The sequence below is a fragment of the Harpia harpyja genome, chromosome 24 (genome assembly GCF_026419915.1).
Source record: "Harpia harpyja isolate bHarHar1 chromosome 24, bHarHar1 primary haplotype, whole genome shotgun sequence".
Lineage (NCBI taxonomy): Eukaryota > Metazoa > Chordata > Aves > Accipitriformes > Accipitridae > Harpia > Harpia harpyja.
The window spans coordinates 354,214-376,953 of NC_068963.1; the positions used below are offsets into that span (position 1 = coordinate 354,214).

The 22,740-nt window shown below is 55.9% G+C and overlaps 1 protein-coding gene across 1 annotated transcript; it reads right to left on the bottom strand.

Annotated features, from left to right (window-relative positions):
- Positions 1-43: 43 nt before the first annotated feature.
- On the bottom strand, positions 44-4,002 carry LOC128135755 (ubiquitin carboxyl-terminal hydrolase 42-like). The gene is made up of 11 exons (XM_052774818.1): positions 3,987-4,002; positions 3,187-3,387; positions 2,635-2,745; positions 2,457-2,559; positions 2,242-2,309; positions 2,011-2,081; positions 1,379-1,461; positions 1,019-1,130; positions 612-752; positions 293-393; positions 44-197 (listed from the first exon to the last, which is right to left on the bottom strand). The coding sequence occupies exons 1-11, from the start codon at positions 4,000-4,002 to the stop codon at positions 44-46; spliced, it is 1,161 nt and encodes a 386-aa protein (XP_052630778.1).
- Between the last annotated feature and the right edge of the window lie 18,738 nt (positions 4,003-22,740).

Here is a 22,740-nt window from a genome sequence, read left to right on the forward strand (position 1 = left end):
TCCCTGATAGAGAGTCCCTCCCCATCTTTCCTGTAGGCCCCCTTTAACTACTCTTCTCTACATTAGCCAGCTTCAGACAGCAGACAAGTAGCACTTTACACCAGGGCAGCAGCCTGAAGCCCAGCAAGGGAAGATAAGGACTGACGTGGGGTAGTTCACATTCAACAGCACTGAAGGATGCAGGTAATAATTGTCTCCTATGACAGGAAAAGAAACATGCAGGAGGAGAAGAAAAATAGCAAAGCCAGGAAAAGGAAACGTATTCTGAACACATTTTAATACTTGTCATCACCTGACATAAAACAGTAAATAGGCTTGCTGCCTGAGAACTGTCTGGATGCCACAACCTTTCACAGCCATATCGTTCATCTTGTACCACAGTCCATTGCTGGCCTGCAAAGAAAGGCATCAGTCTCTGGAGATGAACCGCATGGTTTCTCCACAAAAACACAGGCGGAAAACTACAGAACCAAGAGTACGCCAACGCAAATCCAATCCAGCCCCTAAGGAGACCTTCTCCCTCCAAACCTTGGCCACCAGTTACACTGCCGGGAAGGTTTGTCTTCCCCAGCACACATTGTTTCCCTGCTAGGAAGGAAGTTGCTCTTTACCTTTGTGTAGCAGAAATAGTGTCCTGCATGACAGCTGTCACCACGATGCACCAAGACAGCATATAAGGTGTAGAGGAGCCGTTCTCCAGCTGTCTGGGACATGTATGGCCGAAGATCCAAGTACTTGGGATACTCCACAACCTACAGGGAGACCAGGACGGCTCAGAAATGATCCTGAAGTACTACATGAAATAGCCTTCAACATGGCATGGTTTGGCTGGCAGGAAACTGTTCCCAGCCAAAGCAGCTCTGTCGGAGCAGAGTACATGCTTGTCTTCCCACCAGAACTCTCCTCTCCTCGGAAGGGAACACGAAAAACCCAACATGAACAGCTTGTGAAAGAGCGTACTGCTTTGGGAAATCTCCTGCTCCGGGAAGAGAAAGTTGCCCTCCAGTGGCATACACACCTTGCTGATCTTCCTGCCGGTGCAACCTTCAAACCTCTTCAGACACACTGTGAGAACCTTGGGCGCGCAATGGACTGTAAACCTCTTGGAGGCGGCAACCATCTTGTCACATCTTGAAAGCAAGCACAGAGCCAAGTGCTGAAATGCACCCAATTTTCCCCCAAGAAGACCAGACAAGCTTTCATGTCTCACACATCCTTACACTATTTTAAGGCTATTCAGTACCATAAGGCCATATTAAAAAAAAGCTGCGTCTCATTATCGTGCATTAAGCCTATGTGAAATGATGACTTCTGCTCAATGACATGCAGCACCTTCCCGCAGGATCTAGTACTACTGTGTCGCTAGTAATCATCTTACTTGCTACATTTAAAGCAGTTTTCACCATCCAGCTGCTCCGGTTTCACAAAGTCCTCCAGAGCTGCAGTGACAGAAGAGGCTGCCTGGAGGAGTGAGAAAGGAGAGCAGTGAGCTGCGGGCAATGCCCTTGCCCAAACACTTACTAGGAGTTGACAAGAAGACCCAGGCAGCTGACGCTGAGGAGGCGCACTGTGAACCCGCAAGCAGTGTCCAGAAGGAGGCAGAAAGAGGGTATGATGCTGAACATTTCCCTCAGGGAATTGAATTCCTGAGGGATTCCCGGGGCTATCGGGAGCTACTTCCCTGTGGCACCGCAGGGTCATCAATAATGAAAACGATACAACCCATCAGCCTGGGAGCCAGATGGGGTGCTGAGGGAGGGCAAAAGGAAGAAGGATGAGAGTACGTCAAGGGTGCAGAGAGGATAATTCGTACTTGTCCAGCTTAAAGCCAGCACCTACAAGGAGACCACTGCCATGGCCTCCCCAGAAGGACACAGCTCATTCCACTTCCGACCCTCCTCCACCAAGCTCTCTTGTGTTCGCAGTATACGTTTTTAAGTCAACCGCATGGATTCCGGAAAGCTACAGGGGCCTTGGGATGGCTTGAAACACAGCTATAAACCCTCTTACTTTTATATCCAAAGGGACATCCAGGAAAGCCTCGTAGGAATCGGAAACTGCTCTGCAGCTCAAGCACGTGACTGGAAGGCAAATCAAAATGCTCAGCGATAGGGGAAGTCACTGGCTGTGCCACTTTCCGTCCTTCATACCTACTACGCCAGTCACACGATCGGCTCTTTATCACAGGCCAACAGAAGGGCACAGACAATTCCAAGTTGAGCAATAGTTGCGGAAAAGTACCTCTGGATCTCAGAAAGCCCCCAAATATTTGATGGATGATGGTAGTTGCTTGAGAAGACATGTCCAATCTGGAAATAAATGGTAAGGCAGAGAGTGATCTCCTCCAAGAGTCTTGCTTTGTCTGAAAGCCCTGGGCATAGGTTTTCCTTGGTGGGAGTACACCAAGGAGTCCAAAGGGCTCGGGAACATTGAAAAGGTAATTTGCTTGTGCTTACTCGCTGCTTCCACTCAGACAAGCTCTCTGCATGGCATCGACAGTAAAGCGTAGGAACTCGTGGGCATCTTCCTGCCTGCCAAGCTGGAAATGTTCTCCTATTCCTAAGAAAGAAGAAGTTAGTAAGTCTCTCCTACAAGAAGGGGAGAAAACCTGTAAAAGCACCTGAAATGACTTACGTGTGAGGACGTTGATGACAGTGCTAGGCTGGATGGCACTGACTGAGGAATGCAGGACCTTGTTAACATGCGCTTCCATTACGCACATCATGCAGAAGTCTTGCTGACAACCTGAAGAGGGAGGGAGGGAAGCAAGCTCCTCAGGTTAGCAAAATAGCCATAGCGATGGGAAACCTCATGGAGATCCTGAAGTTTTAAGAACAGTCTCCACTCCTCCCAAGGTGCCAACGTCCCAACAAGCCCGGAACATTTTAGTGTGTAGAAAAATTTCTTCAGAGGGATGCTTAACTGACAGAAGTTTTCTGTGCAGTAAGCAAAGAGAGTTTGACTTGCAGGAATAGGGACCAAGACCCGGGGCTAGAAAGAAGTGCCTATCTGAAGATGAACACACCTAGATAAGACAAGTGGCTTCCAGGCCTGAGCGTTCAAAGAACAGCTCCTCGTGGGGTTGACAAAGAAGGGCTGCTTTTCTCCTAAATCAAATTCCAGATGCTGGGAATCCTGGGGAAGTGCCCAACAGATGTACCAGGAAATGTTCCTGAAAGTACTCACACGACTGGCTGTGCTCACGAGAGAGCAGGTAGTTGGCCAGAGGGGCTGTGTACGTCAGGCACTGCAGGACGGAGTTGAGGAAGCACGTATTGCCCAGGTTGTGCAGTCCCGCTCCAGCTCTCTGTCTTTGCTGCCAATCCATGCAAATCTTCTCCGGGGGAAAGAGGATCCTTTGTTGCGGAGCCATTCCCTTGGCAATGACTGCAGGGAAATGACATTTGAAAAGAGATGACACGATTTTGTTGCACAAAAGCATTTTTAAAAGTCGAGTTCTGTACAGGAGCACCCAGGACAACCAGCTCTAACCTCCAACCCAGAAACACTGGGGGAAGCCTAACGCTGCCGTTGATATTTACTGGTCAAGAAACAGTTTTGGAAAATAGGCTGTTCCCCTGCTTATTTTGCCAAAAGTCCAACAAGCCCACACTCCGATTTCTGTGCCCACGGCTACCTTCCTTTCCCTCTCGAGACTTGAATTGGATTATCAGGTCAAGTCTCCCCTGTTCCTGATTGTAAACTGATGAAAACAAGCAAGTGTCTAGCACAGAAGGTAACCCGACCGATGTCAGATCTTTCTACGAGCAAGGTCATCTTTCAAAGTCTTGTACTAGTGGCAGAGGAGTGACAGAGGAGCGTTTTCCTGCGTCTAACTGGAAGCACCTGGCTAAGTCTGGCTGCTATCAGGAAATGCCCCAGAATTCACTCTAGGTTGTCAGCACATGCAGGGATGGAGCACCAGCCACGTCCGTTGCCTTTGGGGATTCACAAAGCCCAAGCCTGCTGGCGAAGCCGTTACTTACGGGAGTCGTTCCCCATTGTGGCCATCACTCCTCTCAGGAACAGAGGGGAAAGCTTTGGATGACAAAGGAGGTCAGGACATGCTCCAGAAAGAGAAGATCAGCACCAATCCCCTCACCTGATCACAAAGAAATAACTGTAGCTCAACAAAATGCTTAAAAAAAACCCCAAATGCAACCCACAGAACAGCATCCGCCATCAACAGTGTTTCAGTGGCACTTGTAACCGCTGTCGAGCTGCAGGCTGATGGCCCCACTGTCCCTGTCACAGGACTCCGGCTGACAGCAATTACCAAGGCCCTTTTGAAAGACTGCATTGCGTGTCACCTGCTCTGAAGAGGACCTGTTGCTTACCTGTGGCTAGCCTTAGCAGCAGAGCCCTTGGGCTCTCCAGCCCACACTTGCTCACCTTGGATGCGGGAGTGACCGGCTTTCGGCCGCTATTTTAATGGCTGCCTTTGCCGTGCTCCTTTTCTGTCTCCCTTCCTACCGCCTCAGTCAGGGCAGGATTCTTGTCATTCTAGGCTGAGCCCAACGCCTCAGACTACACTGCCACGCCCTACTTACCTATCCTAGGATACGGTAAGGAAATAGCAAACAGGAACTCTACCCATAGCCCATCTCTGGCCAGCCTATCAAGGTGTAATAGCTCAGCCTGCAGCTCGGAACGCACAGACCAGCCTGTACTTTCATCCCGTATCTACCTACTCTATGATCTGTCCTGAAAGTCAAATCATAATTACCTTTGAAAGAGGATGGAAGTTGAGAATTGAGCAGTAAATGATAAATGGTTGGAAAAATGTAGGCACGCAAGTAGCAAAGGAAGGAGCTGAGTTATCCCGAAGGCCAGCTCAGCCCAACTAGCTTTTGCTGGCCTGCTTTTCAGGATCCCAAGACCTGGCCAGGTGTGCTCACAAGCGCCGGGCAGGTGCCGCATCACTGCCCCTTTGTGACACGGGGCTGCACGGGGACATGTCCCCTTGAGGCCATCGAGCACCACAGCCGCCACAGCCCAGGCACCTCCTGGAGCCGGCAGTCACTGGAGCTCCCCACACGCTGCTGGCGCAGGGCTGTTTGTCTGCCAGCAGAGCTCCCACCTCTTCCTGCAGCTGCATGGGCTGGATGAATAAAAACCTGCCCAGGGCTGTAAGTGTGCCTGTTCACAGCTTTGGCTGGCACGTTCGGGTTGCTGAGGGTGTCTTTTCCACTCTGCCCGGGTACAGGACTGTGTCCGTGACACTCGTGTGGCAAAGCACCTGGTCTCTCACAGGTTCATTTCCAAAGAATTTTCTCTGCCCCCAAGATAGAGCCACGGGCTGACTCTGAACTAGCACTACCAAAGAAACACCTTCAGCAACTGTGCTGGGTTGACCTTGGCTGGCTGCCCCAACTGCTCTCTCACCCTGGACCTCTGAAAAATGTTTGTTGGTGCCTTTTTAGCATCAGGTTTAATTCCTTGACCTGCTTGCAGGGCAGTGAGTATTGCTCCTGCCCCGATCAGGCAGCTGGTTGTTATTCCTGCCCTGCTCGAGCTGGCTGGTTTGGCCCTTGCCCTGCCTGGCTCATCTAGTTTTCCCCAGTCCTGCTTGGGGCAGTTAGTTTTACTCCTGCTCAGCTCAGGGCAGCTAGTTTGGCTCCTGCTCCACTTGGGGAGGCTTTCTTCTTTTTATCCTCCCCTTGGGGCATCCAGTTTGGCCACGGCCTTGTCCGGCTGTCTTGCTTTCACCATGTCCCTCTCGGGATAGCTGTTTTTCCCCCTCTCTTGTTTGGGGAGGCTCATTTTGCCCCTTCTCCATACAGGGTGCCTGCATTTACTCCCGCCCTGCTCAGGTGGCTCTTTATGCCTGTATTGGGTCTGGCTGAGATGGAGTTAATTCTCCCCATAGCAGCCCTCATAGTGCTGTGCTTTGTATTGGGAGCTAGAAAGGTGTTGATAACAACACACCAGTGTTTTGGCTACTGCTGAGCAGTGCTTGCACAGCATAAGGCTGTCTCTCCAACACTTCCCCCTGCCCTCACCGGAGGGCTTTGGGTGGGCAAGATCCTGGGAGGGGACATAGCCAGGACAGCTGACCCAAACTGACCAAAGGGATGTTCCATGCCATATGATGTCAGCTCAGCAATAAAAGTTAAGTAAAGGGAGATGGAAGGGGGGGCACTGGTTATTTACATTTGTCTTTGGGAGCAACTGCTATGAGTAGTGAAGCCCTGCTTCCCAGGAAGGGACCAGACATCGCCTGCCGATGGGAAGTAGAGAATAAAATCTTTTGTTTTCCTTTGTTTTCACGTGCGACCTTTGCTTTTGCTTTATTAAACTGTCCTTACCTTGACCCACAAGCCTATTGTTATATTTTCTCTCCCCTGTCCACCTGAGGAGGGGGAGTGATAGAGTGGCTTTGGTGGGCACCTGGCGTCCAGCCAGGGTGAACCCACCACAAGTGCATATCCAACAGTCGGGCTCGTTTGCCTCCGCTGCCGTACTGTGGACTGTGGCTACGGCCAAATTATGGAATGAATAGGTATAAACCATATTCCACCACAGGCTTATAAGCAAGGCTACCATATTAAAAGCTAGGCTTCCAAATCACTAGTAACAGGAAAAACAAACAGACAGAAATAGCAAAAATAACTATCCCTTGGATATAGAGGACAGCACTGAAATCAAAAGGGTTTCCTGACTCTGGAAACCCAGAAGGCATTTAAAGAGCTAAAGCAAGCAGTCATGGAAGCTCCCTCATTAGCCCTGCCAGACTACAACAAGCCTTTTGTATTATATGTACATGGACAGAAAGGAATCGCCAGTTAGCCCAGAAACGGCTGCAAGCTGTAGAATGTGACTCAGCAGAACTAGACCTCCTAATTCAAGGCATGATGTCCTGTGCTGGGGCTGTTGCAGCAGCAGCTGCGATGACTGAGAGAGCAAGAAACATTGTCCTGGGGCACCTCCTAATGCCGATGGTTCATTCCTTACTCTTTAGTCCTCCTCTGCAGAGTTCAAGCAGCTGTGGATGTGCCACAGTTGGGAAGTACATTGGTTTATGGCACTCAACCTAGATGGCCACTGGCTTCTTTGACTGAACTTTCCATAAACACACAAGTTACGCTCCAACAGCCTGAGATGTCCCCTCCCTTCACTGTCACTGCGGCGCGGGCAGCCGAGCGCCCCACAGCAAGGCATGCTGCATCTCCCCCAGGCTGTCTTGTCCTGGCTGGCTGCTGACAGGAGGGGACACGGGGTGGTGACAGCCTGCAGGGTGACAGGAGGGACACCTGGGGGTGACAGGAGGGAAACGGGTCAATGACAGGCCTGGGGGGTGACAGGAGGGACACGGCTCAGTGACAGGCCCAGGGGGGTGACAGGACACGAGGCTGCGGGGAGGAGCCGGGTGGGCGCCATCATCATCTGCCACGGTAGATGCCGTCACAGAGCAGGCATTGCCCGGCCCCGACCATGTCGCGTGTCCACTACAAGTTCTTCTCCAAGCTGAACTATGATACGGTCACCTTCAACGGCCTCTACATCTCTCTGCGTGACCTCAAGCTCCAGATCATGGGCCGCGAGAAGCTGACGGCGGCCAGCTGCGACCTGCAGATCACCAACGCCCAGACCAAAGAAGGTGCGTGGGGGCAACAGGCACGGGGCCTCGGGGACTGCCCGGCTGGCGGCATCGCAGACGACCCCGCGACGGCCATGGCCTGCGGGAGCCACGCTCTGCCCTTTGTGGCTCATCCCCACGTAGCATGAGTCAGGCTGGGGGCCATCCCGCCAGCATGCAGGAGGACCGGGAGGGCAAGCGTCGCCGGGGATGAAGCGGGGTGGGAAGCGATAATGTGATTCGGCCACGATCGGTAGCTGTGACTTGTGTTGGGGACCTCACAGAGCTGTTCTTTTGCAGTTGCTGTTCTGACAACTACCTTCAGATCTGTGCTTTAGACGCGGAGCTAGGCACAGAAGAACACGTGGTTGATGGGTGACGTATAGTGCTTACAAAAGTTTTGGTTTCCTGGAAATTCTTCTAGGTGAAATGATAAGGAAATGCGGGAGGAGATCCTTTAATAACAAACCTCAAAGAAATCTTCAGAGAGATCTGGCAGACAAAGCTGAAAGTGATGGAAACAGAACAGATGGCTAGTTTGAAGAAAAAAAAGTGGTCTTGGTGACTTAGTTTTGTCTTCAACTCGTTTTATGCCACTGCATGGGTATATCAGTGATACAGATGCTTCTTGAATCTTCCATAAGGGTGTTTTCCATGGGAAAAGGCAAAAATCCCCCAGTGGTTTTCAGAGCAAAGCTAGAGAATACGTTTCGGTGTAGTATGTATGCCAAGTTTTTGGTTTACATGCATAACTGAGCTTACCCTGAGAGTCACTCCCACTCCCACTATGATTCCAGTTGCTGCCAGCATGATCACAGTTGCCCTCAGGGTAGTTCCAGTTGCTCCCAGTAGGATGCCAGTTGCCCCCGGGAGGGGCCAGTTGCTCCCAGTATGATCCCAGCTGCCCCCATCGTGCTCCTAGTCACGCCCAGCATAGTTCCAGTTGCTCCCAGTATATCCCAGATGCCCCCAACATGATCCCAGTTCCTCCCAGCATGGTCCCAGTCACTCCCAGTTGCTCCCAGCATGATCCCAGTTGCTCCTAGTCACTTCCAGTCACCCCTAGTGTGGTCCCAGTTGCTCCCTCTATGATCCCAGTCTCAACCAGCACGGTCCCAGTTGCCCCCAGCATGCTCCTAGATGCTCCCAGTATGATCCCAGTTGCCCTCGGTGTGCTCCCACTTGTTCCCAGTATGATCCCAGTCTCCCTTGGCATGATTCCAGCAGCTCCCTGTTGCCCCCAGATGGTCCCAGTTGCACCCCAACATAATCCCAGTTGCCCCCTAACATTGTCCCAGCATGGTCCCCATTTCCCCCTGGGTGGTCCCAGTCAATCCCAGTATCATCCCAGTTGCCGTCAGCGTAGTTTCAGTTGCTCCCAGTATATCCCAGTTGCCCTCAGCATGGTCCCAGTTGCTCCCTGTCTCCTCCCAGTTGTACCTAGTCACTTCCAGTTACCCCCACTGTGGTCCCACTTGCTCCCAATACGATCCCAGATGCCCCCAGGGTGGTCCCAGTGGTCCTCATAAGTAAAGAGGGGGGGAATAGGGGATAGGGGGGGCCCCCAAAAATTTGAGGGCAGGGGGGCACCTACCTGTCTGCGCCAGGGAGGTGATGCTGACCGGCCGGGGCATGCTGCTCGTGCGTGGAGATATATGGCGGTGCCACCGCCAATGCTGTCACAGCCCCCCCCTTTGAAACCCCACAGCGGGGGTCTCACCTGCTGCCCCCTCGCCAGCCAGGGGAGAGCTGTGGGGAGAGAAAATGGGGGTCAGTGAGGGCGGGGAAGAGATGGGGGGACTGAACGAGAAGGGTGGGGGAATAGGGGGGTCATCTGAGTGCGGCGCAGCTCCCCGTTCTCCCACCGCAGCGCCTCCAGCACCCTGCTGGAGCAGGGCTGTGATGTGGGGCAGACCCTCCCAAGACGGTGGTGGGGAGAGGGTGTGGGGGGGCAGACCCTTCCAAGATGGCCTCCAGGAGGGTGGACTCCTCTCAAGATGGCAGCCCTGAGGGAGGACAGTGTCACCTATTGCTGGGGTCCAGGACATGGCAGCCACCTTCCTTGTGAGAGGCCAGCAGCAGGTTGGACTGCGCCCGCTGGAAACGCCAGACCTGTGGGGCAGAGGCTGTGGGGCTGGCCCCATGGCTGGGGTGGGGTGGGCTGCCCTCCATCCTTCTCCTCCTCCTCGCCTGGGACTTGTGAGTCAAGTGCTTGAGGGCAATGTCGGCCGGGCTCTTGAAGAAGAGCTTCTCCTGCAGGCACACCTGTGGGGAGGGAAGGAGATGGCCACCAGTGATGGAGGATGAGGAAGGATCACAATGGTGGCCAGGGATGAAGGAGGAGAAGGGTTCAAAATGGCAGCCAGGACAGGGCAGCAACTCACCTTGTCGGAGATGGGGAGGTAGCAGCAGTTGGCAGCACAGACAGGGCACGGACCTGCGTGAGAAAACAGACATGAGCACCCCTCCAAAATGGCGGTTATGAGGGAAAAAGTTTGGCAAGATGGGAGGGGGAACCATCTGGTGAGCTGGACGGGGGGCGGGAATTCCTCCCTTCCGCCATTTTATGGCTATAAGGTGAGGGGAATCCCTCCCTTCCACCATTTTAGGAGGTTAAGGTCAGGGGGCTGCTTCCCTTTTGCCATTTTAGGGGTTCAAGATGAGGGGGGTGCCCCTCCATTTTGTGGGGGGTGAAGGGGCTCCTACCTGCGCCCCTGCACACTGTGCGGAGGACGTGGCCACACCTGGTGACGGCAAAGTGGGCTCTCTCTTGGTGTAAGCAGCGGTTGTACTGGAACCAGTCCATGCTGGGGCGGTCAGCCGCCTGCTGGGGTGTCCGTGTCCCCGTCCCCCCCTTCCCCACCGTTGCCTGCCGGCTGTGGCGGCGCCAGGACCCCTTCGCGCCTCAGTCGGTGAGGAAATGGAAGGGGGAACGGCCGTTAAAAAGGGCGGGAAGCCTGAGGAGAGGAAAGGACCCTTACAGAGGGCGGGAAGACTGAGGGGGCGGGGCGACCGCGGAAGGGGGCGGGGCCACGGTCGACAGGGGTGGAGCCACGGTTAAAATGGGTGGGGAGGCTGAGGGGGCGTGGCAGCTGCAGAAGGGGGCAGGAGGTGGGTGGATCCAGAGCAGAAAGGGGCGGGGGGCGGGGCCGGGTGCAGGGGTGGTGGGGCGGGGCCCCCTCGGGGCTGCTGGGGGGGAAGGGCGAGTCCCGGGGGGGCTGCAGGGCCAGCGTGTGCTGGGGGGGTGATGCACCCCAAAACACCCGCCAGTGTCTGACCCCAAAGCCCCAGGCACCCCCAAAATACCCAGGGACACCCCAAACCCCATAGGACCCCCCCCAAATCCCTCCCTCCAAGTCCTCAGGACACCCCCAAATCTCTAGAGGACCCCAAAACCTCCTGGTTTCACCCCAAACCCTCATGCTCCCCCCAAATCCCCCGGAGACCCCCCCCAAAACCACCCCCCTCAAATAGGAGACCCCCCCAAGTTCCTTATCCCCCCCAAACCTTGCCCCCTTTCGGGGGGGTCACCCCCCTATTTTGGGGTCCCCCCCATTTTGGGGTGCCCCCCCCTTGATGGCAGTGCCCAGCTCCTCGCTTGTGCTGTTGAGGGGGTCTCCCTGTGGTGGGGGGGGGACAACCCCCAATTCCTCTGGGTCCCATCCATGTGCTGGGCCTGGGGAGGTTTGGGGGGGGACCTGAGGGGTCGGGGGGGCCTTGGGGGAGCTTGGGTGTCCCATCAGGGGATTTGGGGGGCCCTGGGGGTTTTGGGGGTCCCACCAAAGGGTTTTGGGGTGGGTTTTGGTGAGTTTGAGGATCCCATCAAGAGCTTTGGGGGTCTGGGGGGATTTTGGGTCCCACCAAGGAGTTTTTTAAGGTCCTGGAAGGGTTTAGGTATCCCCACGGTGGATTTTGGGGTCCCCACAGGGGATTTGGGGGTCGGGGGGGGAGATTTGGGGTCCCACCAGGGGCTTTTGAGGTCCTGGAGAGCTTTTGGGGTCCCACGAGCGGGGATTTGGGGTCCCATGAAGGGGTTTTGGGGTCCTGGAGAGCTTTTGGGGTCTCACCATAGGGTTTTGGGAATCCTGGGTGGGTTTTGGGGTCCCCCCCCGGTTTTGGGGTGCTGACCAGGTTTCAGTGGATGTGGCGCAGCTCCTGCAGCAGCTCCTCCACCACCGCGTTGGTCAGGAAGGTCACCACTGCCAGCGTCACCTCCCTGCCCACCCGGCGGCACCTGTGCACCCAGTATGGACCAGTCTGGACCACTCCTCTCCCAGCCTCCCCTCCACTCCATTCCAGTGCCCCCCAGTCCCATCCCAGTACCTCCCAGTCTGTCCTAGTGCTCCCCAGTGACCCCTCTTCCCTCCCAGTCCCACCCCAGTGCCCTCCCAATCACTCTCCAAGCCCCTCCCAGTGCCCTCCAGTGCCCTCCCACTCCTCCCAATCACCCTCCCAGTCCCTCCCAGTGCCCCCCAGTGCCCGCACTCACCCCAGCTGGTGGTGGATGTGCTGCCCCGCCTGCTCCAGCAGCACCCCACAGGCCAGCCTGGGGGCGTGTAGGAGGCACTGGGCGGCCGCCCCCTGCACCCCCCCCCCACCAGCACCCCTCGGCCACCCCCACCACCCGTGGGCAGAGCTGGGCCGCCTGCCCCACCAGCACCTCCAGCACCACCTGCCACCAGGGTGGAGGTCAGCCTCCCAGTTTGGGTGGCCTCCTCCCAGTTTGGAGGTGCCTCCACCCAGTTTGGGGGGTTCTTCTCGAAGGTGAGGGGTCCTTCTCCCAGTTTGGGGGCAATTTCTCCCAGTTTGGGAGGTCTTCTCCTCAGTTTGGGGTCAGCCTCCCAGTATGGGGTCCCTTCTCCCAGTTTTGGGGCTCCTCCAACCAGCTTGAGAGTCCTTCTCCCAGTTTGGAGTCCCTCCTCCCAGTTCAGGGTCTTGTCCCCTAGGTTGTGTTGCCAGTCTTCCGGTTTAAGGTCTCTCCTCCCAGTTTGGGTTCTCCGCTCCCAGTCTGGATTCCCAGTCTCCCAGTTTGGCATCCCCCCTCCCGGTTTGGGCTCCTGGTCTCCCAGTTTGGGGTTCCCAATCCCCCCCCAGTCCCTCCCAGTTGGGTGTCCCTTCACCTGCAGCTCCTTGTCCAGGAGGTGACAGACAGGACCGTCCCCCCCCCCCACCCGCCCCAGGGCCGCCAGGCTGGGGAACAGCTGAGGGGAACCCGGCGTCACCGGGGTGTCAGGGAGGGTTGGGGGGCGATGGGGGTTTTGGGGTGCTGGAGGGGGGTGCCCTCCCCCATCCGGCGTTCCTGGCCTCCCGCAGCAGCTCCCGGCCGTCGGCCAGGTCCCGCTGTTGCAAATATTCCGGTAAAGAAATCAAACTTTAATCCCATAAAAGAGTTTGGTTTGATTAAGAAGTAGAAAATTGTGAAGCATAGGTATGGGAGCATCAAGTTTGAAATGGAGTCATAGGAACTTTAGAAAATGTACTATGTGTAACCATAAGAATTCAAGTATTGTCTAAAATCAGTTAACCACAGAAACTTTGACAAAGATGTGTTGATTTGTAGTGTTTTGTTTTAGGAAACTAAGGAAACCGTTACGGACACCAGTTTGCTGCTTAGAAACCCCTTACCCTTCCCACCTCGATCTAATTATCGAGGATTCTAATCAGTAGAGTTAAGTGAGATTAACCAATGATTGTTTTAACATAGGAATATTAATAAGATGGTGTGACCGAAGGACCAATTATTAGAAAGGTTATATTTAAGAATAGACATAGTATGCATTTTTATGTAAACGAATATAGATGATGGTGAGAATCGTACCGCGCAGAATCACCTGAGAGGTCAAGAAGCGGACAAGCGAGGAAGACTATGAAAGACCACCAGAGGGCTTCTGAAGACCACCAGAGACCTTCACTGCGCCTGCGCGAAGAGACATTTACATATGCTAATGATTTATCGGAAAGTTAATGCTTATGTATAACATTTTTCAGAAATTTAGTGACTATGTATAACAGGTGTGTATTTAACCTGCACGGTTGGACTAGACAGGTGCACACGATAGGTGGAGCGATCCCCCGTGTGCCCAGCGCTGCAGTAAAGGAGTGCCCGCTTCTTACCTTCTCATTGCTGTTAAGGAGTTTTATTCTGGATTTCGGCAACACCGCCGGGCCCCGGCTGCCCCCGCAGCCCCCGCGCCGCCGCCTGCACCCACCCGCTCAGCCGGCACGGCATCTGTGCCCCCCCCGCCATGGCAACCGCCCCGGCATCCCCCTTCCAATTGCCCCCCCCAGCCCCACAAATGCCGGGGGTCATGGGGGTGATGGGGGTCAGAGGGTCATGGGGTGGGGGGCTGAGGGGCGGTCACGGCCGTCTAGGGGTGCCAAAGGGGTGGAGGGGTCAGGGGGCGGCAGGGGTTGGGGGTCACGGTGGGTCCCAGGGGCCGGGGGGGTGTCATGACCCGGGCTGGAGAGACCAGGGAGTCGCGCCGAGTTCGGAATTCCCTCGGGCTGGATCCGGGTGAAGCCGACAGCCGAGGGTCGGCGAAACGCTTTCTTCCCGGCGGCAGCGGCCCGAGCTCGGGAGGTGGAACCGTCGGCGGCGGGGTTTCTCCCGACAGGAGCTGGCAGGACCCGCGTCACCCGAGGTCGCCGTGTCCCCCGATTCCGGGGAGAAAAGGCGGCGAGGGTCACCGGGTCCCGGGGGAGCGGACCCCCTCGCTTTCTCGGCTCCTTCTCCCAGAGGAGCCCGGGAGCAGGCTCCGCTCAGCGGTTTGCGTCCGAAGGGATGAGGTGGCGGGATCCCCGGGGGAAAAAAAAGCGGAGCGAGAGGAGAGACAGATGTCACCGGCCCCGCGTCCGGCCTCGGGCCCGCCGGCCGAAGGGTCCCGCTCCCTGGGTGCCCTTGTGTCACCTCCTCGCCCCTGGGACTCGCCAGGCCGGCCGGGGGTGGGGGCGCGCGGCGTGCGGCCGGTTTGTGCTTCCGGAGCCTTCGGGAAGCGGGTGGCTGGGCGCGGGGGGGGTCCCTTTGGGGAGCCGCTTCTCCCTCCCTGCGGGCGTCAGCCTTCTTGGATCTCCGGCCGCAGTGGGAGCGATTGGGCCCGTGCTGGGGGCAACTGGGATGACGTTGGGAGTGACTGGGAGCAGCCAGGAGCATGCTAGGAGGAACCGAGAGCATGCTGGGAGCAACTGGGAGTGACTGGAACCACACTGGGAGGAACTGGGATCATGCTGGCGGCAACTTGGTGTGTCTAGGAGCACACTGGGGGCAATGGGGATATACTGGGAGCACCTGGGACTACGGTGAGGGCAACTAGGATCGTACTGGCAGTGACTGGAATCATGCTGAGAGTGACGGGGAGTGAGTCAGAGCATTCTGGGGACAACTGGGATCATACCATGACTGATGGGGAGTGAGTCAGAGCACGCTGGGGGAACTGGGATCATAGTGGGAGCGACTGGAATCAAACTGGGAGTGACTCAGACCATGCTGGGGGCAACAGGTACCGCACTAGGGGCAACTGGGATCATACTGGAAGGAACTGGGCCGCAGCCCTGGCCCCCTCCCCCGGTCAGTAAATGCTGAGCTGCGCGCCCGGACGCCTGGGTCCCCCGGGGTGCCCTGCGGCTGGGGGAGGAGCGATGCACATTTATGCTAATGAGACCTCGCGGCTTCTCCCCCCCCTCCTGCTCCCGCTCTGCACCTCCACGGCACCATCGAGACGCGGCCTCCGGGAGCGCAGAGCGGCCGCGCGGGCGCCTATTGGTCGGACGGCGGGCGGGCGGGCGAGCAGAAATGACGTCACGACGGGGGCGACGCGGCGGGAGGTTTGAATCCGAGCGGCGGCGGCCGCAGGTTGGGGGGGGTTCGGGTGTGACGTCACGTTGGGGGGTCTGATGCCCTAGCGGGGCTGTGAGGTCAGGAAGGGGGAGCCGGGGGGGTGTGTGTGACGTAGGGTGGGACCCGAACTTTTGGGTTCCCCCCCCCCCGTGACTCCCTCGAACAGCCGGGTTCCTCCCCCCCTCCCCGCAGTGGGCGTGGCCTTGCCATGCCCCGCCCCAAGCCCCCCGCCCCCCCGCCATCGCCCCGACGGACCCCGCTGCCCCACAAGGAGTGGGGGGAGAACCCCACCCTATGGATCCCTGCCGCCCCCCCCCCGGACGCTATAGACCCTTCCCTGACCCAGTAGAACCCGACCCTATAGATTTCTCCCTCCCCTTGTCCGTACCGATCCGCCCAGACCCTATAGATCACTGCCTTTCCCCCCCTGGACCCTGTAGATTCCGCCCCCCCAACCTTATTGTTCCCTCCTTTCACTGAACACAGCCCCTATGGACCACAGACCCCATGGATCCCACTCCCCCTCCAGGCCCTAAAGATTTCTCCTGGAAGCTATATACACACCCCCCCCCGCCCAGGACCCTATGGATCCCTGCTTCCCCCCAAGCCTGGACCATCTAGATCCCCTGGACTGCCTGGATCCCTCTGTTATTCCCTGCCCTGGGCCATATAGATCCCTCTGGACCCTATAGATCCCCCTGTCACAGGAGGACCCAGTCATCTGGACATGCAGGCAGCCCCAGGTGTCCAGGTAGTGGACCAGGGTGTCCAGGGGTAGATGCCCCCCCCGACCCAGATGCCCTATAACTCCCCTCAGCCCCATATAAAGCCCATAGTTCCTCTCCCCCTCAGGCCATATAGACCCTATAGGCCACCCTCCCCATCCCTATAGACCCTCCCCACAGTTCTATAGACTCCCCCAGCCCCATATAGACCATATAACCCCCCCCCCGGGGCCATATAGACCCTAAAACACCCCCCACACCCCGATATAGATCATCGCAGCCCCACAAAACCCCCACAACAGCCCCTCCAAACCCCATACAGCCCCCCCAACCCCATATAGAACACCCATCTCCATAGAGACCCTCTACCCTCAGCCCCTCCCACACCTTTGTCAGGGTTTAACCCCAGCCAGCAACTCAGCACCACGCAGCCGCTCGCTCGCTTCCTCCACACGCAGTGGGACAGGGGAGAGAATTGGGGGAAAAAAAGTCAAACTCGTGGGTTGAGATAAGAACAGTTTAATAGGACAGAAAGGAAGAAACTAACCATGATAGTAATAACAATACTAAAATGACAATAGTAATAATAAAAGGATTGGAATATACAAGTGATGCACAATGCAATTGCTTGCCACCTGCCGACCGATGCCCAGTTAGTCCCCGAGTGGTGATTCCCCCCACCTCCACTCCCCCCAGTTTATATACGGGGCATGACATCATAGGGTATGGAATACCCCCTTGGCCAGTTTGCGTCAGCTGCCCTGGCTGTGTCCCCTCCCAACTCCTTGTGCCCCTCCAGCCTTCTTGCTGGCTGGGCAGGAGAAGCTGGAAAATCCTTGACTTAGTGTAAACTCTCCTTGGCTCCTCCCTGTCTCCCATATAGACCCCTCCAAGGCCCATATAGACCCTAGAAACCCTCTCCCCAGCCCCACCCTCCCAGCCCTATATAGACCCTATAACCCCCCTTCCCAGCCCCACATCCTCACCCCCAGCCCCACAGAACACCCCCAAGCTCCATATAGCTCCCCCCCCGCCCAGGGCCTTATAGCCCCTATAGGGCCTGGCCCCACGGCTGCGCTCGCCCACAGCACTGAGAGCAGGTCGAGGGCCCGGACGCTGGCCCGGCCCCACACCTCCAGCAGCTCCACCATGCAGCGGGTGAAGGCCTGGACCTCCACCTCGGGGGACACCTGGGGGGCCCGGACGCCTGGGTCCCCCCAGAACCCAACCAGTCCCCCCACCCAAAGACACAGCCCCGAACTCCTGGGTCCCCCCCAGACGCCTGGGTCCCCTACCAGCTCCCCAAAGAGGAGGTGCCCGATGGTATAGAAGGGGAAAACCTCAAAGGGGTCCAGGGGGGCCCCCCGTGGGAACGCAGCTCCTGGGAGGGGCATGTCAGAAGGGGGTTTTCGGGTCCCCAGTGGGGTATTGAGGGACCCCAAGGGGGTACTAGTGTTACCGTAAAAAGCCAGTCAAAGAAATTCTGTAAGACTCAGTTTTGGAGTTTTAGAAAGCAGGCATTCTTTATTGCAGCGCTGGATGCACGGGGGATAGTTTCTTCTAACGTGCATACTGCTACCTACAGCAAGCAAAGATTATATTGTTCTAATATATATATATATTTTCATTTTATTTCCTGGAATTGTCATACAAATTCATGTTATTTCCCAGAAATTATTTACATAGTGTCCGCCCTTTTGGGCATGCACTATTAAATGGGTCGGTGGTCTTTTGGGGTCTTCGAAACCCTCTGGTGGTCATTTGCTTGGTGTCCGCTAATTGAACTTTCCCTTAAGGCATGCGCAGTGTGGGTCATCTCAGGTGGTTCGTCTCTTCTTCCCCGTTAGCTGGTCCTTGCAAGTTTTAATCACAAAGCTCAGCAGAACTTAAGGCTTCCTACCTATTTGTGCACACTGTTAACAAACCTCAAGGTTTTCTCACATACCAAAAGTTTCAAAGTCGCTCAAGCAAGCACAAATTAAGCGCTACGAAATACGATGGAGTCTTTCAACTCCAGCCTTTATTCAAGGCATCAGTAGGGTCCCTTAAGGGGGTTTTGGGGTGTCCTAAGGGGATATAGGGGGTTCTGGGGGGGGGGCCCAAGGGGGCTTTGGGGGCCCCTAAGTGAGGTTTGGGGGGATGGTCCCAGGCAGGTTTTGGGGGTGTGCAAGGGAGTTTTTGGGTGTCCCGGGGGATAGAGGGGATCCCTAAGGGGTCCAGGGGCCCCTCCTATGTGAGAGCATAGCTTTGGGGGGAGTGTTGGTGTCTCCAGGGGGGTACTGGGGGGCCCTAAGCAGGGGTTTGGGGACCCTGAAGGGGTTTTGGGGTGGCCCAGAGGAATATAGGGGACATTAAGAGTACTAGGGTGTCCCAGGGAGATATAAGGGTCTTTTAAGGGGGTTTTGGAGTCCCCATGGGTGGCATTGGGTGTTCTAAGGGGGTTTTGGGGAGGCTAAGGGGGTTTGGGGTCCCTAAGAGGGTTTGAGGGTCCCAAGATGGTATTGGGGGTCCCTAGAGAGGATATTGGGGTGTGCTAGGGTGGGGCACTAAGGGAGCTTTGGGGGTCCCTAAGGGGTATTGGGGATATTGGGGGACTCTTAAGGAAATTTTGGGGGGCCCTAAGATGATATTGGGGTTCCTTAAGAGGGTTTTGGGGTGCCCGAGGGGGATGGGAGGGGCTCTAAGGGTGATTTCAGGGTCCCTAAGGGGACGGTGGTGGGGGGGGGTCGGGGTTCTGGGGCAGGTTTGGGGGTGCCTGGGGGGGGTCAGGGTCTGGGGGCCCCCAAGGGGTAAGTTGCAGGTTGGGGGGGGGGTTCCATGTCAGGTTTGGGGTTTCGGGTGGGGGATGTCAGTTTTGGGGTGCTCCCCCAAACTCACTGCCCCCCCCAGGCACATGCGCAAGACGGCCCGTGCTGGCGGGGGGGCCCCCGCCCCCTGTCCCTTACCAGCAGCAGCAGCACGACTGCCATTCCCCGGGGGGCCGAGGGGGGGGCCACCCCGGAGGAGTGCCTATATTAGAGGGGGGACCTGGGAAGCCACACCCCACTTAAAGCCACACCCACCCAAAGTCACACCCCCGAGCCACACCCTCCATCACACCCTCAGTACCCCCATCCCCCCCCAACCACACCCCCAAGGGAAGGGTGCCCCAACCCCCGCCCCGCACCCATGGGACCCTCCTAGAGCCCTCTCAGCACCCGTGGGACCCCCCCCAGCACCCTGGGGACCCCCCTCCAGCTCCCTCCAGCACCCATGGCACCACCCCGGGCCCCCTTCCTTGCACCCGTGGGACCCCCCAGCACCCAGAGGACCTCGCCAGATGTCCCCCCAGCACCCATGAGGGGTTGGGGGGGGTCCCAGAGGGTTTGGGGGGGGCCCAGGGGGTTCGGGGGTCCCCGCTCTCACCATGCGGGCGAAGGGCCCGGGGCGCAGCAGGAGGCGGGTGCTGCTCGGGTACTTGCGGATCTGCTGCAGCGCCCGCTGGCCAGGCCGGCGCCCTGGGGGGACGGGTGGGGATGGGGGGGGACAGGGGGACAGAGTCAGGGGCTGCCAAACCAGAGGGGGAACATGGGGACCCAGGGGGGTAAACAGAGCGGGGTGGGGGGGGGATATCTATAGGGTCCAGGCAGGGAGTAGGGAGGGATCTCTAGGGTCCGGGGAGGGTCAGGGAAGGGTCTGTAGGGTTCAGGGGGGGTCTATAGGGCCTAGGAGAGATCCATAGGGTGTGGGGGAGCAGGGAAAGGGGGGATCTATAGGGCCTGGGGGGGCTGAGGGTGGAGGGACCCATGGGGTCTGGGGAATCTATATGGGCCACGTTTGGGGAAAGGGAAGGAGCTGTAAGGTTTTGGGGTATCTATAGGGCCTGGGGGGGGGGGGAATTATCTATAGGGCCAGGGGAGTGACAGGGGGATCTATAGGGTCCAGAGGGATCTATCTGGCCCAGGGCAGGGAATAACAGAGGGATCCAGGCAGTCCAGGGGATCTATGAAAATGAAAATATGACTTGACTAATGAAAATATGAGTGTGTTACCAACTGAACCCAAACATAACACTATACCGGCTACTAGAAAGAAAATGAACTCTATCCCAGCCAAACCCAGGACAGCTGTCCTTGTACACTGCTGTCAGCCTTCAGTCTAGAGAAATGTCTGCTAGTGGTGTGTGTTTAACGGTAATGTAACTCAAGTGCATCTTAAGTGGGGACCCTTTAGAGCAGAGAAGAGAATGTGAGAAACACTTCAATGATATGCATCTAGTGAGGATGCAAGGACCTGCTTTAACTTTTTTTTTGGTTGTTTTTGCATTCTTTGGCAATATCTACTTAAAAGTCTACTTCAGCAAAAGACAAAGAAATTACTTCTCATTTCTGTGTCTGACTAAAAGAACTAACGTGATCATACAGAGAACTGATGTCAAGAGCCATTTTTTGGCATTACTGGATATTGCATCTGACTTGTCGTGCTTTCCCTGTGTGTAGGGTGGTGGTTTGTGCCTGGCACTGATCTGTGCTGCCGGGTCTGCATCTGTATTGGTTGCCAGGTGCAAGGCAAAGGGCTTATCCTCGTTAAAGTTTACTTGTCTAATTTCAGAAACCGTCTACATAGACTCAAAAATGAAACCCCTGCTAATCTCTTTGTGCACTGGTAGAGAAGCAGTGGGGGGGGTTTCAGGGCAGTGCCTATGCAAGAGCCTTTAGGAGATCCTGTCCCTTGACTGTCAGATGGGGCAATGAAGAGTTTGAGAAAGTGATGGGTGTTTTAAGAAGGTAGCAGATGTACACACTAGATAAACCCCCTTTTATTGTCAGCTGTAAAGGTGCCTCTCGGCTGCGAGCCTGAGAAGGACCCCACATAAGAATTCTTGACTCTTTATATGCAATCTTAAGCCTACACACATACTCATTTTTTACAGTCTAAAAAAACCCTCTTGGCTTTAGCTGTGAGATCATCTGTTACCATTCACTTTGGAGTGTTTGTCCACACAACTCCCACGTGCAAGCACGCTTAATGCCTATTTATTAGCTGTGTTTGCACTATTTTGTTGCAACTTTGCCACTTTCAGCTCGTTTCTGTCTGGTCTCTTCTAACAATAGACCCACTTGCATAGGCAAGGTCACTGTCGGTCAAGTTCTCTTGCACGTGTCTTCAAAGCCATCTTCACATAGGAGCTTTTTCTTACGTAGCATAATCTGCTGGTCAGCTTTTTCACTAGGCTAGTTCAAAGCCTACACAACAGGATGCCACTGCTGCCTGACAAGTTTTCTTTATATCCCACAGGAGCTCGATGGTGATCAAGCCATTTCTAACTTTCCTTGGGAGACAGGGAGGACCAAAGCTCTTGTATCACAGCTTGGCTTGGTTGGGATGGCAAACTGAAGAGCAGGTGGTGGCCCCAGACGCACCTTTCCTGGGCTGTGAGCTGTGCAAAGGCCAGCAGAAAGCTCTGGGAACACTTGGCACATAGGCCAAAGCGTTCCTGCTGGTACCCCAAGTGTCGGCAGCCCGAGCCCTGACATCTGGAGACCGATGTTTCACGCCAGCAGGGCAGGGGAAGGTGGAGTTGCCTCCTCTCTGACAGGAGACTGCCACGCTTTGGAGGGAGCGGTCAGACCAGGTGCCTTTGCTGTCTGCTGGCCTTCATGTGGTTCTCGTGCTCCTGGGCAGCCCCATCTCTGTTGGCAGTCTTTCGTAAACAGGGGTTTGCAGAAGTGGAAGTTGTTTCTCCCTCCTGGTGGGAGCACTCACCGGGGCTTTGTTGTCAGAGAAGCAATGGGGAGCGCTCCTGGTTGGATGCAGCTCCCTTGGCAGATGCTTGTGCTTGTCTCTCGGCCCCAAGGTCTTACTGGTGCCTTCCCCCCACCCAAGCTGTGCTGCTGGCTCTTGTGAAATGGAAGTACGGAGGGAGGGTGGTTTTACCACAGCTGGGAAGTTCCAGTCAACCCGTCAGGGGAGTTTTCTTCCTGGTTCTTGCAGTTACAGGTTTTCAAACAACCCGGCAAAGAAGTTTTCCAAGGAAATGTGACTGAGGGAAGTGCAGGGATGAGCTCTCATTGCTCTCTGTGTGGATTGTGTCTGTCCTCAGCCAGCATGCAGTAGCTTTCAGATGAGGAATGGGACTATTCCAGGCTGCAGTGGGCAATCAGGATCCAAACTCAGTTTTTTTTAAGGCAATCAGGTGAAAATGTGTGGTTGGAGCCTTCTTGGTCGCTTACTCTTTGAATTCCGTGCTGTCCTCTAGTCTGAATCTTGCAGTGTTTTTACTGAGGCATAAAAATTAAAGGGAGAAAGCAGATTGTCCTCACCCACATAGACACCTTCTCCCCAGCTCAAGGTGAACAGACAAAATCTCTGGGGGTGCGTTGTTTTATTAAACGTGTATCAGATATCCAGCATTAGGGGAGCTGTGTACAGCGAATGGCTGCAGGTGCCTGGGGCTTGACCAGTGTCCCCTGGAAGGGAAAAAGGAAAAAAGGTGACCAGGGGACTTGTTTCCAAGTATATTTATTTGTAATTTCTCATTGTCCATTGCTGTATGTGTGCCTCGGAACATTTAGCTTGCAATGCTTCCTCCTCTTCTCCCCGTCTTACTCCGCCTGGTTGTC

Coding starts and splice junctions, on each gene's coding strand:
- LOC128135755 (XM_052774818.1), bottom strand. Junction 1,462..2,010: donor ATGTCCCTTTGGATATAAAA/GTAAGAGGGTTT, acceptor TCACTCCTCCAG/GCAGCCTCTTCTGTCACTGC. Junction 394..611: donor ACTATTTCTGCTACACAAAG/GTAAAGAGCAAC, acceptor CTTTCTTTGCAG/GCCAGCAATGGACTGTGGTA.